This window comes from Ciconia boyciana, chromosome 2, assembly GCF_034638445.1.
Source record: "Ciconia boyciana chromosome 2, ASM3463844v1, whole genome shotgun sequence".
Lineage (NCBI taxonomy): Eukaryota > Metazoa > Chordata > Aves > Ciconiiformes > Ciconiidae > Ciconia > Ciconia boyciana.
The window spans coordinates 25585119-25598877 of NC_132935.1; the positions used below are offsets into that span (position 1 = coordinate 25585119).

Below are 13759 nucleotides of genomic sequence, written 5' to 3' on the forward strand. Positions count from 1 at the left end.
GGACAGCAGAACGTGGCTTATTTGCCTGATCAAGAAATCACTTGAAGATTATTAACAGGACAATAAGCAAACTCCAAGCACAAATCATTATGGAAACCTTAACTTACTACTTGTTATTTAAAACAATTACTGTATTCTTTATAGTGATAGGATTTCACTTACTGCTTACATACACACTTCTTTGTAAGCCTATATAGATGGTACTATTTAAAGTGAGCTTTGAGGCAGGGAAACAAAAAGGAGGAGGTTAAATTGTGTGCAGTTTAGTTGAATTTCCTGTTCTTAGAACACAGTAATTCTTATAGTTTTCTAAAATATATCCTAGTACATTAGAACTGAGCCTGGTGGTTTCAAACCTGCTACCTGAAAAAGACTGAAAAGCTGAGATGTCTCAAATGTACAAGAGTAGGTGACTACGAGTTACTCGTTTGATGGATTTCTTAGGAAGGGCTGTTCTTTGGTTTTGTTTTTTCATATTTTTAAAGAACAAAATAAGTTTATTTTTGTATATTCTCACTCACCTGCTCTGGGTACTTGCTTCCAACTATCTCTGCCACAGTGTTAAAGGAAGGAGAGTCTGGATAGGTCTTAGCCCCCATCTTCAGGTGCACAACAATCTTAGTGCCCCGGAGAGACATCCGTGACATCATTTCAGCATCTTCCACAGAGATGCAAGCAGTGGGAATCCGGGGCACATCAGGCTGGTAATTCTGCCACCCAGTATGTGGACTGTGAAAAGAAAAATAAAAACACAATGTTAACAACTTAGTTCCATAAGTTATTATCATTATTATAGAATTATTAAAAAGAATACTTTCACTACCACCCCCAGCAGACTCTCAAAAAGGATATATTTACTATTTTTAAATAAACCTTTCGATAAAATACTTCAAGTGTTTTTATACTAATCAGAGTATCTGACTGTCGCCATTCCATATGTCTGGAAAGCTATTCTGTGTCAGCTCTATTTAGGTCATTGCCATGCTTTGACATTACAGTAGTAAATCCTCTGATACCACACTTCACTGCTTTATCAGGAAGAAAAGCACCGAAAAGCCAGTAAGTGAACAGTTCGTAAGAAGTGCTTTTTTTTCCCTGTGACAAGTAATGAAATTATAATTCACTACTTCGACTATTTCAACATCAGACTGGAGATTTATTTTGAAGAGCACTAATATCAGAGGCTTCAGGAAAAATAAGACAGTAAGGCCATAAAAAAAATGCACACTTATTTGTTCTCAGTACACTCAAGATTTCAACCACTACCTGTAGACGAAAGAGAACTAAAAAAAAACCCCAACAATTAACTTTACACAAATTATGCAAAGAAGAAGAAAAATATGCACCACTAGATGTAAGGCTTCAGTATCTTCCATTTAGGAATAGCTATGCTTTGTGGAGATAAGGGGGGGGGGGGGTGGAACGAATCACTAAGTTCCTCAGACATTCAGTGTGATACGGAGCGACTTCTTTCCTCTCAGAAAGCTGCAGACAGTTCCATGACTGTTTAAGACAATTATTTCCTTTCCAGAGGCTCCTTCTACCACCGCTGCGCGCAGAGCTAACTGGAGTGAGTGATTCCACATCTGACACCACAGCAGCACTAAAAGGTAACGGACAAGGCCCTTAACAAGTTCCTTCAATGTTTTTTTCACATTCGGCCGTTATTTGTATATTTCTCATTTTCTGGTGCTTCTGTTGAGATCTTTGGATCTAACCTGCAGAACTTCTGAGCATTACAGCTGCAGCTGAAGTCAACACTTTTAAAGTGAAGTTGTATAACCAAGCCAGATACAGCGGAAAAAACCATGTGTGGGAACAAAGAGAAATCAGGATCTAGAGGTATGCCCAAATTCACAAATACTCCCGATATTAAATCATTCATTGCCTTCTTCTCCCACTTGTAAAATGGGAATAAAAATACTCTTTGTTTCACAGACCGGAAAAAAAAGGGAATAAAAATACTCTTTGTTTCAAGAAGACAGACTCGATGAACACTTGAGAACCATTCTGATACTGCAATAATGACTGGAAATCAACTGTTATACAATTACATGTCCTAAATCCTAAAATAAGCTTAAAACTATGCATTGAAATATTAGGGTAAAACTCTGAATAAGCAGCTCTTCAGTACTGTCCATCCTCTGCAGTAAATCTGTAAGCTGAAATAATACATCTGCAACCCTTTATTTCAGGTCTACTTTGTAATTCTCACATTTCAGTCACTACTCAAGAGGCATTTTCAATATATGTAAAATATTCAGGCTTCCTCAATGTTCTTATGAATAGCCTATTTGTCTGTTTGTCTCAGTTACTAAATTCTGACTTTATCAGTGAAATGCCAGTGAATAAAGTATCCAAAGGAAATCTCTAAAGCTAAACCATATCTTTACCTACATGCTACCCTATGAAGAAGGGTTAGAGTTGAAGCTTTCAAACCAGATTACAGACATTCTTCACATCAACTCTTACAAATTTTAATACTATTTTTCCATATAACAACATTGAAGTTGGCAGGGACCTCTCAAGGTCATCTGGTCCAACTCCGCTGCTCAAGCAGGGCCACGCAGAGCCGGTTGCCCAAGATCACGTCCAATATGTGAAAATCTTCACCTATGAGCCTATGTACAGTAGCAGGCACATATTTCTATACATTTAAAGAAAAAATTTTTTAAAATGGGGGATTTTTAAGTCTTCTAAACTGGAAAAAAGCCACTTAATTCCTGGAGGAGATGTGGTGAGGAGGAAGGGCGAAATCTACTTTCTAAGGATCTCGATTAGGTAAAATGGGAGAGATTATTCAGTTCTATTCGTTTAGAAGAATAAATCCTTCTCAACCATAACAAGTCATATTGTAATCAATAACATAACCCACAGAGTAGGTATGTAAAAACATTTATTTGAAAACAAAATACTAAAAATCAGTTACAGAGGTCTTAGGGGAGCTGCTTCAGAGTGTAGACAGATCTGTTTATTAGGTGGCAACAGTTTAGGAAGTTATTGCTCCCAGTTGTTTATGGCTGAACCTCATAAGCAGGCCAGTGCCCCTTCTCCTCATCAGCTTTGCAGGTCGGGTGACCCATAGCTCACCTTTGAAGTAACAGAGTTACCCTGGTACTCAGAATCTCATGTGCCACATAATCCCCCCTGAGTGGGATAAACTCATGCAGACTTATAAATTCAGATCTTTCATATTTTTCTCTTTCCCTTGGTCGCTGTAAAAAAAAAAAAAAAAAAAAGGCCCCCTCACCCCCACTTTTAAACTGCGACAATTTGCTGCATATGTTTAATATTTCTTTGAGTGTTTGGGGATATACCCAGCATGTTAACCAGGAGACTTTCCAAAAAACATAAAATAAACAACACACTGAAAAAAAAAGAGAGATGACAATTTCCTGTATTAATGTTCCAAAAAAACCCTACATTCAACAGCTGAGTAGAAACAGTTTCTGCTCATTTTAAATGAACCCATTCACCTGTGTCTTCTGGCAAGATGACGTCTTAGTACTAACATGCCCTGTACGCTGAACTGCAGTAATTCAAGATTTATCACCACCTGTACTGATTTCACTCCCCTTGTTATTTCCCAGATGCTCAACAAAAGAAACCCCCAAAACTGTATTTGTTTCTCCAATATAAGTAGCAACTACATTTCTTTCAGATGCTCAATCCCGACGCTCCACCACAACTGTGAATAAAGCTTCTGACAACGCACTGAAATGTACGCATGCTTACACACCTCAAATGAACGAACGTTTGCAGGTAAAAAATTTACCCCAGCTAGCCCAAAAAATAAACCTTGATGTCACCTGGCAGTCTTGCTATTTTTATGCTCAAACTACTATTTTGCCAAGATTATAAAGCTAAACCCAACTACCCAAATTAAGACATTTTTGCCCAGGCAGGCAGAGCCAGCAACTGTTCAGATGATACCGGCACCTGAAGGGAATGGATGACTGTCCAAATGATTGCTACAAAAAGGCAAATGGACCTTAAGCATTATCAGTACAAAGGTGCAAGGCAATATCATGGTCCTGTATATTCCTCATGCTACAAGATGAACTCACATAGAAAACATTTGTGGCAGACACTTAAGCAACCTGGGATATACCTGATTAAGGTTTACATGCATGCAAAACACGCCATGTGTTAAGTATATCTACATAACAGATTGCTTAATAAAGTATCAAAGAGTACATCAAAAAATTCTCAGTAAAGTAAATTAAGCCCCTTTTATGCAGAGATAACCAAAAACTGGAAAGGCTGCTGACCATATGGCAAGTCCTGAGCAAGAATTAACTAAACAAAATAGAAAAGAAATTACTAGCAGACTCTATGTGTAACAGATGAAGATGGAGAGAAACAGTCCTGAGTTTGGCTCAAAACAGGGCAAAGAGGATGTGGTTCAGGAGAAAGAATTTTGGTACTGCTGGGCAGGGAAGATTTTTTTTTCCACTGAGTCTGAACAAACATGACTTTGTGGCTATTCTTTCTAAAGATAAAGGATTTTACTAAAAAAAAAATTAAAAAATCTGACTTGCATTTACCATTCCCTGCCCCTTGAAAAAGAAAAGAAAGAAAAGCATCACATAAAACCAGCTAGGGAGACCACAAAGCAACTCCGACTCAGAATCAGCATTCATCTTTGCAACACTGGTACCTACAGGCAAGCAAGGTGCATCTCTGGTGTTTCCTACTAACACCTGGGTGTGACATCAGCTTCTGCTGCTTCAACACTCTCTCTGAAAATGCTGTCATCCAGCAAGCCTGAATTCATTTTGCAAAACTTTAAGGGTAATTAGGCCATTTAATATCTAACATACCCATACTCCAATACCATAGTTTGATCTTTAGTAGAGGAGAGGGGGTGGGCAGTTCTTTTATTATTATTTTTTATTTAACAAAAGCACCTGTTCTTCTGATTTTAGATCTGGATCACCTCATCTCCATATTTAAACTACTTTAAAAATTGAACACATGTAGCTAGATTAATCCTTTATAAACCTATTAACATTAATACAAACTCACCATCACTCAGTCTCAACATTCCTGTTCAACAGCTGACAAGATTCAGATACAGAAAGTGGTTGGGTCTTGCTTTTGATAAACCCCTAGATTTCACATCTTGGAATGTATTTAAGAGAAGTATCACAGTATGAATAACAAAGCAGAGGAAAGGCTCCAAAAAATAAAGCATGTTCTCTGTCAGAAGTGCACATCAAATGATTAGTAAGAAACAGATGTGGCTTACATCTTACAGAAAAGTGTAAAGGAAGGATAAAAAGTCAAGAGGCAGCTAGTTAGTTTCTCTTCTGAGTAAAATAATCAAATGAGGAGAAACTAAAAGGTGTGGATGAAAAGATGTGCTGCTGGTGTCAGGTCAGTTCTAACTCTTGTTACTGTGGTAGCTGACCTTGCATGCTTCATTACTTCGTCCCTAGATTACCAACCCTTATCTCTAAGATAAGTTAAAATGCCCAAGGACAAGTAAACCGTGTAAGAACCAGTGCTTCAAGCTAAACTGGATGCTCTGATGGAAAACACATCTCAAGCTGAAGCCTCAGGCAAAGATAGCAATCTCCTAAAGGGAGAAGTAAGCATGACATTACAAGAACTCTAACATGACTGAAAGAAAAAAACCCAAAACTTGGTTATATGAAAGTTTACAAAGATCTACTTAAGCCATAGTGTGTACACACACACCCCCAATGCACAATTCTTCACACCAACTTCATAAAGCAATCTAGGATTGGGAAATACAAAATGAATGTTGTCAAAGTATTTTTAGTTTACTCACCCATACAAACACATTGTGAGACTCTAATTACATACATGACTGCCTATTTTCTACAGGACCCATGCCATATTCACTGTACCAACCACATTTAAACTAAACATTCATATCAGGTCAGCTAGTTTGTTATTATTGACTTAAATCATAAAATATATTCCTGAATGGAACCATGACTATACTGATCGCTAGCTATACCCATAGCAAGACCACAGCCTTAACTCCTCATACTTTGGTTCTATTTTTTCAGTTGTATATTCTATCTATTACAGAAAAGCCCCTCACATACAAAGCTTTACACTTTAAAGGAGTGATGGAACATCCCACAGCAAAACAGAAGGGAAACTGTACATCTTGATCTCCCGCTTAGCTACAGAGAATAGCTACTCATGAGTACATCACTCCTGTATCTTTCTCTTCATTGAGAGCAGCACGGCAAGGGCTGAACTCCATTCAAGTAAATCCCCTTTTCCAGCACCATAAAGTCCTTAAAAAACAAAACTTGTCCTTGTGCGCACTCAGACTGTGTATGTTCTTTTAAGATTCTCACCATTATCTGGATAGAGAGGCCAAACCGTAACAGAATTAGTCAAAATGTCAAAAGTATTGTTAATCTTCTCAGGAGGATTAGGTCTTTAAAAATACAATCAAGACTATTCCCCATTTACAGTCACTTGGCAAAATATAAAAGAAATAAATTCAGCCTAATTTTGTGTTTCTGTCATCATTTGTCCCAAGATTCACTTGCTTTGTTTGCTTCTTATACTGGCTTTGTAGGATTTGATTTGTTAGTTTACAGTAAGTTGAAATAATAGCAAGACTGTTAAATTTGAAACAAAATACGAATATGCACAGAAAATTTTAAGAAACTACGGAGCAAAAACACGATGTGGTACAAATACGGACTTAAATAATATAGCAGTCTGTTACCAAGGATAGAATATTTGGAGTCTAGTTATACAGTCTCTTCCAGATTACTTTGCACCAACCTTTAATTGATGTAGCATCTGCACAAGTCTAATGAAGTGTAAGAGAGACTCCAGAAACTATTGGCCTTACCAAGGAAAACTCCCTTTGAAAAAGAGTACAGCATTACTCTGTTACCACATGGACTCCATTTAAATTAACATTTAGAAAACTGCATCTAATCAGTGCTAGGCACTCATTAAAATTAGGCTTTACCAAATAAGCATAACAGCTTTGATGCAATTACATATGTGCTAGGCTGCAGAATGCAACTAACACGTATATGTTTGTATTTCATTATAATATTCAGTACCACACGCATCAAGGGAATTCTATGATAACCACAGAATTTTTTAAAAAATAGCGTCGATTAGATACGGTTTGTCAAACAAGAAGCAGAAAACAACTGTGAATGGTAAAATGATCAAATGAAGCAAGTCCAATGAATTCCACCCTGGGACTATCCAACTGCTGGGAAAGTAGGAAAGTCTGAACAATCCTTTCCAAACGTCTGTAGGAAATGGAGGCTTGCATCAGCTGCTCCTCAACTGAAAAAGAAACTTTCTGCATCTTACAGACATGAGGATGACTCTCCAGCAGCTGACAATACCTTGAGGGAACCATTTAAGTCATACACCTGTTTGGCCTCCTTCTGCTCAACATGAACAACCAAGCTCCCTCCTCCTGTGTTTACATCCCCGCTTTGTGAGAACGCAGCTGCCTGCTGCACGCTACCATAGGTATGTTAGTAGAGGGCTCCTGGAGGGAACGCCAATGACAATCCTAATTACCAGCAGCTGCAAGGCTTCTGGCTTCATGGGGTTTCTTTTTACTTTTTGTTCAACTCCTGGCTTCTCAGCCTTGAGCAGAAGCCATATTTATATCTCCAGTGACCCCTCTATCACCAGAGACCAGGGAGCACACAGGACAAATTAAAAAAACCTCATTGGAAACAGATGTTATATTTTATACCTACAGGAAGGATATAAATAAATCCAAACAGAAAAACCAAAACAACAACAACAACAACATTTTCTTTATTTGGAAAGCAGAGAATCAGACAAAGAGGCATCACAGGGCTAGCAATACATAAACTAAATAACAGCTAGCTGTCTAGAATACTGATCTGGCCTTCGTACCTCCTCCATTTAATGACATTTGTTGTTATTGATAATTAATTCTTACATTATCAGGCACAAACAGGTGTGAAGAGGCATCTGAGCTTTCACGGTAGGATCAGTCACCGTATCAATGCTTCCAAGTCTCTGCTTCACTGCAGACAGTAAGTAGCCGGGAAGGTCAAGCTCTCCCATACACAGGCATATATATTAAGTCACACCAGAAACTTGAGCCTCCTGTGGCATTGAATACAATATATTATGGGACAGTACGGGGAAGTTCCTCCTCCTTTCAAAAGATGGTCATGGTAGACAGTAACACGCAGCCAACACTTTCAGTGAGCTGAAGGAAAAGAGTAGGGATGGAGAATACCCGTCTTACCCACTATAAAACTTCTTCCTTTTAATCAGCTGACCACACAAGTAAATAGAGGGGAGCAAGGTCTGAAAGGATGCAGGGAAAAGTTTCAAACACACGGAAGAGAGTGTGGATGCAGCTTTTCTTCTTCCCTTCTTTCTCCACACCACACACCATTCAGAGCAGTACACTCTTTGGACACTGTTTTCCATAAAAAAATTGAAATACAAACCTATCTTAAACTCAAATGCATTTAGGAATAGATTTTCCCTACAATAGGTTGGGGCAATGCAAACAAAGGCTCTTGGAGATACATTTTTAAAGGGTACAAAGTAAGACTTAAGGGTCAACAGGAGTACGAGGGCAGTCTAGAAAAAATCCGCAAGGTAGGAATGGGAATGACAGAGGGGAAACAAGTCTCTGAAGACAGCAGGAGAAAGAACAGTATCTTAGCACCAAAGGCAACTGGGTAGATGGATAAAAGGGGAAAGCTTTTAAAAGTAAAAAACTAGACAGTAGAATAACTTAGGTATCATCACCATAGATAGCATGGAAGTAAATCCCAGGAGTGAAACAGAAGAGAGGAAATGGAGAAATCTAGTCATCTTTTCTGCTGTTTGTGAGTATAACCCTGTTTCCACTGAAAATCAGTGGGAAATCTTCCATTAACTTCAATAGAAAGGGGGGAAAAAAAGGCTTTAAAAACTGACTGGATATGAGAAGAAAGAGCAAAGGGCCTGACTGGATGCAGTCTCGGGCAGTGAGTAAACCAAAAGCCACTGCAAGACACTTGTCTGGGTGAGCCCCTATATTTGCTGAAGAAAACTGAAACTCTGAAACATCTTCACCCCATACATGCTTCTTTTACTCCCACAGATCTTATTTCTATAGATTAAACTCCTTTTTGATGTTCTATTAAACAATCCAACACTTTCGCTATTCAAGTGAAAAAAAAATAACTTCAGGTCAAGAGAATAAAAAGTATGTTAGTAAAAATAATACAGAGGGGGTACCACTTATTTTTCCCCTCAAGTGAGAGATTTTAGTAGTGCCACATGAAAGGAACTATTTTAACATCACCTGATCATTATATTTGCCTATTTAGTTCACCTATTATACAACAACACTCTAAGTGATAAGGATACTTTATCTAATAGTGTATTACAGTGATTTGATAAACTCATTCTCCAATAAAATGATATGTTTTTATTTTCAAAACTCCGGCAAGTCTTGTTTGTTGCTCCAAAGTTACAGATACACCCTGAATTTTTCAGTCTCAAACTTGAAATCCACTGTAAACAGAAAAGTTCCTTTTAGCAACCGAATATATTTTTAAAGCTTATTATAACATTATAATAACTCCTGTGAACTAGGACTAAATACCGAGCAGCATGGCAAAATGTCATGCCAAGTGTGAGCACTTTTTCCCCAGCTGCATTTGTTGACTGTGGTAGATTCTCCCAAAAGCTTCATAATCTACATCAGATGAAATATAAAATGTCCCAATAGGTACATATTTCCTCTGAACAGCTCCTTTCCTGGCAATTAGTGTTGTGTCTGGGAAATGAAGAGTGTCAGGCTGAAAAAAAAATCTTTCCAGTGCAAAGCATGGTTGAGAGAATGATTGAATCAGTTCTGGGGATCTTCCTGTGCTGGTGGTTTCTTTGGGAGCACGCAGGAAGAACACCTGGTACACAGCAGCTGCCATGAGGAAATGAATGTAGGGGTTTCCCAAGAAAACAGATAAGTCTTGAGAATTCAAGTCATTTTCCTTCCTCAAAAGAAAAAGAGAAATTGCTGTCAAATGGCAACACTTTCTCACTGTTTTGTTTTAGGTATCAAGTTTGTCGTGCTCTTCAATACATACTATATACTCATACTATTTTGCTTACAGTTTGAAGGTTTGTGCTCTTCCTATTTAATCCTGGAGATATGCTGATTTACCATCTGCTGAAGGGAAGAGAAAAGATTATTCTCAATCCCACTCTTACATTTTATGTATTTCTTTAATATCTAATGAAGAGTGCCTACAAGAGTCTCTGCTGGAAGAGAGGCTGTCTGAAACAATACAATTTTCTTTCCGTTTCATTAATTAATTCATGATGCTGAGGAAAATGTTGTTGGAAAAAAGGTAGCAGGCTGGAGGCTTTTGTTGGAATGTACAATAATGATAATGACTTTTATAGCCTGTACATAAATTTAAATATACAAATGCTTTTGGACCTTAACCAAGAGGTACGGGCACACAGCCAGTCAGATCGGATGAATTGTGGTGGTGAAGGTGAACTGGATTTAGGGACATGATGAGATTCCAGACTACCTGAAAAGTGACAGCCGCGGGAATACCGCAGCTCTCCAAGGTCACCTCTGGTAGCTCCAGGAGAAGAGCGCTGTCAGGGGGCACCACGGGCTTCCCCGCTTCCTCCTCACCCGCCCGTCCTCTTCTGCCCAGACAGCCTCCCTGAGGAAGGGCATGCAGCAAGTCACCTGCATTCACAGACTTGTGCACACACCACAGCCTTAGAGCCCCAGATACGAAACCACTGAAGCCCATCTAGTGCAACACTGCAAGACAGTAACAGAATAAAAAATTGGAACTTTCTTCCCAGTGTTCAGATGCTAACTAGGAATGATTTTTCACCCCTGAAGAACACTATGCAGGAAAATATCTTACAGATTGTTAATGATTAATGTTAACACTGAGATCACATATATAACTTCATGAATAATATAAATAGAAAATCTTTTAAAAACCTGTATGCACTTAGAAAGAAGTGTATCGTATAATTTTAGAAGCAGGACTGTGTTTTACAAGCTAATACGCACAGGCTGAATTAACTTGTAGCTGTCAAGCGAAAATTTGTTTCTGTAAAATACTCTGTGCTACTCTATGCTTCTGTGTAAGCATAGTGGAGTTACTTAAATTATTTGCTGGAAATGGTATTTGTTTCAAATCTAGCTTGTCTATAAACAGATACTGAATTCTACAGAACAACTCTGAATGTGTGCAGTTCATAACTATTTATCACATAGTTTAAAGCAGTTGTTCTGTAAGTGCAGCCCAAAGATCACTTGCAGCTTGCAAAGCCTTTGTACACCCAGCCCTCAAAGCAGGCTTTTAATAGTTTCATCTACGTGAAGATAAAGGTTCACTGACCTGCAGGTGAATCTTGTGATATAGCCCATACACTGATTAATACCAGTCTTAACAAAACTGCTGGTTTAACAGGACAGTGCTTGATCCACAACTTAACCACTGAACTGTTCACCTGCAGTTCACCTGCATCAACTGTTCACCTGCAGTGAACAGTTGATGGTTGACCTGACCCATGGTACACTGCAAATCACACAGTATCACTTCTTGCTGCCAGAGGTATGAAACTACTGAGTGGCCTGAGTGATGAATGGAACTTCAGAATCTCTGGTTTCAGTTAATTCACACAAGGCAGAGTGATGAATGGAACTTCAGAATCCCTGGTTTTAGTTAATTCACATTATTATTCTCCCTCATTTGACAAAAGTATCTTTTGTTGTCCTGTGAACAAATGTCTAGAATCAATCCGGATTTTCCAGAGCTAAACGGTACAATAGTTTCAATATCTCTTGTTGAGGTATATTTTGTGTGCTTCACGGTCACCAGCAAACTAATGTGATGAAATCCAAATAGAAATAAATAAATCAGAAATTATGTGGTATGTGGCTGCAAAAACGCTGATAAAACATCTTCTTCCTTGGAAATTTGTGATTTGTCAAACATTTGGGGAAGATAGGCCTGTATAGGAGCATCCTTCTGAAACCCCAACAGCCAGGCTGTCCAGCTCACGCGCTCTGCTCCCTGCTAACCATGTAAAGTCCTTCTGAACAACTCAGGTGGAGGTGGAAAAAATAGCGTATTTGTGGTTAGAATTTCTCAGCCACAAACATACTTGGACTAGAAACCCCTTCAAGCCTCACAGATACTTTCTCTAATACCCAACAGTTACCCAAGCCTACCAAACTGACCTGAGTGCTTTGAAATCCCATTACATTTTCTTTAATCAGCTAGGTTGACTTAAGAGTAACAACATTCTCTTTCTATACATCTTCTGTTTATACAGATACACAGCCAAGCGCATCGCATGATGAGCTGACACTGATCTAAGCATTTTAAATTGTTCTTTTTTAAATTTTTGTATTAAAAGTATGACCAATTACCCTAGTTGTTTCAATTTAGACACCTTATGGGGGAGACCCTCAGAGGAACGAATGACATTCTCCTTTCCTTTCTCAGGAAACTTCTACAGACAAGCATTACCTGGAAGTCGGATGCTTTACAATGGTGTTCTCCAATTCCTTGTCATCTTCTTGCACCTGCCTGGATTCTACTGTCTTTTCACTAACTCTTAAGTCATTCCACTAAGTAACATTGAAATATCCGAGGAATAAAAGGTACTGCTCTATATGGGTAAGGGTTAAAGGAATCCATCACTGATTGTCACCGAGAAGTACCATACAAAGATTTACATGACTGAAACCTGATTTTAGGCACTGAAAAACAGTTACGCTTCTAAAATCATAAATTGCAGCTGCAGTTATTATTCCAAGTAGCTCTGCTAAAGTTTTCTCATGGGTATGCCTATTCACATTGCATTTCTGGCAAGACTGAAATGTTAGAATTCTCTCAGACACTGCAGCACACCATTTCTGTTTTCCTAGATTGTCAGCATTATAAACTAAGTAAAGGAAGAGGGAAAAAAAGCATAGTTTTGTGGAGTTACAGCTTGGATGGTCTCTCAGATGAACCCAGCAGCCCAGGATTCTGGACTCCAGGTGCTGGCTGCATCTGGACAGTGTTGAATGCCTGCACAAGTTCTTCGGGCTTGAGCACAAACGCAGAGCCCTCTAATGCCCTTTCTGGAGATACAGAGCGTGTACACAAGCTGCCTGGTCCCTTCACATTCTTTCTGGCTCTCCCATGTCACCCCAGCAGCATCTGCAGCCTTCTCAGAGCCTGAAACTGAGAGCCCTGAAAGTTGTTGTTTCCTTCTTTGGAGACTGCAGGGAGAGATACTTAGAGGGAGACACAGACCCTCCTCAAAGAAGGATCACAGCCTACTCCCTGAAAAGGTGCAAGGAATACACAGATTATAGAAGAACAGCTAAAACCTCCCTTATGTCCCACCTGCGAGCTCACTCTTTCCAAACCTCAGACTTGGCAAAATCACATTTGAATTCCAGGACCTGATTTCTAAAGTTCCTGTTGTTCTTTATGATAAAGAGCTGTTACTAAGAAAAAGCCTTGTACTTTTATGAAATTCCAGCTCCTTCATGCTCTTTCCAGCACCTTCAGCTCTCCCATGGTGAGTTGTTACTGAATTGAACTCAAAACCCAAATCTTCGAGCTACAGCAAACCAATTGTTTTTAAATATTTACATTTGAAAATATAATATTTCAAGGTAACGACCTATATTCTCTGTCATTCACCTCCTGCCAGAGCCTTCCCACAGATCTCTGTTAGGTCAACCTGAAATCTCAATCTAGCAGAA

At 38.8% G+C, this 13759-nt stretch overlaps 1 protein-coding gene across 5 annotated transcripts in view; it reads right to left on the bottom strand.

The window, feature by feature from the left end:
- The window catches only part of CPQ (carboxypeptidase Q), a 166469-nt gene that overhangs the window by 98995 nt on the left and 53715 nt on the right, over positions 1-13759 (bottom strand). For all 5 annotated transcript variants that reach the window (XM_072851188.1, XM_072851192.1, XM_072851190.1 and 2 more), the window contains one exon: positions 522-729. In XM_072851188.1, coding sequence (XP_072707289.1) covers positions 522-729 — 208 coding nt within the window. The remainder of the gene's footprint in view (positions 1-521; positions 730-13759) is intronic.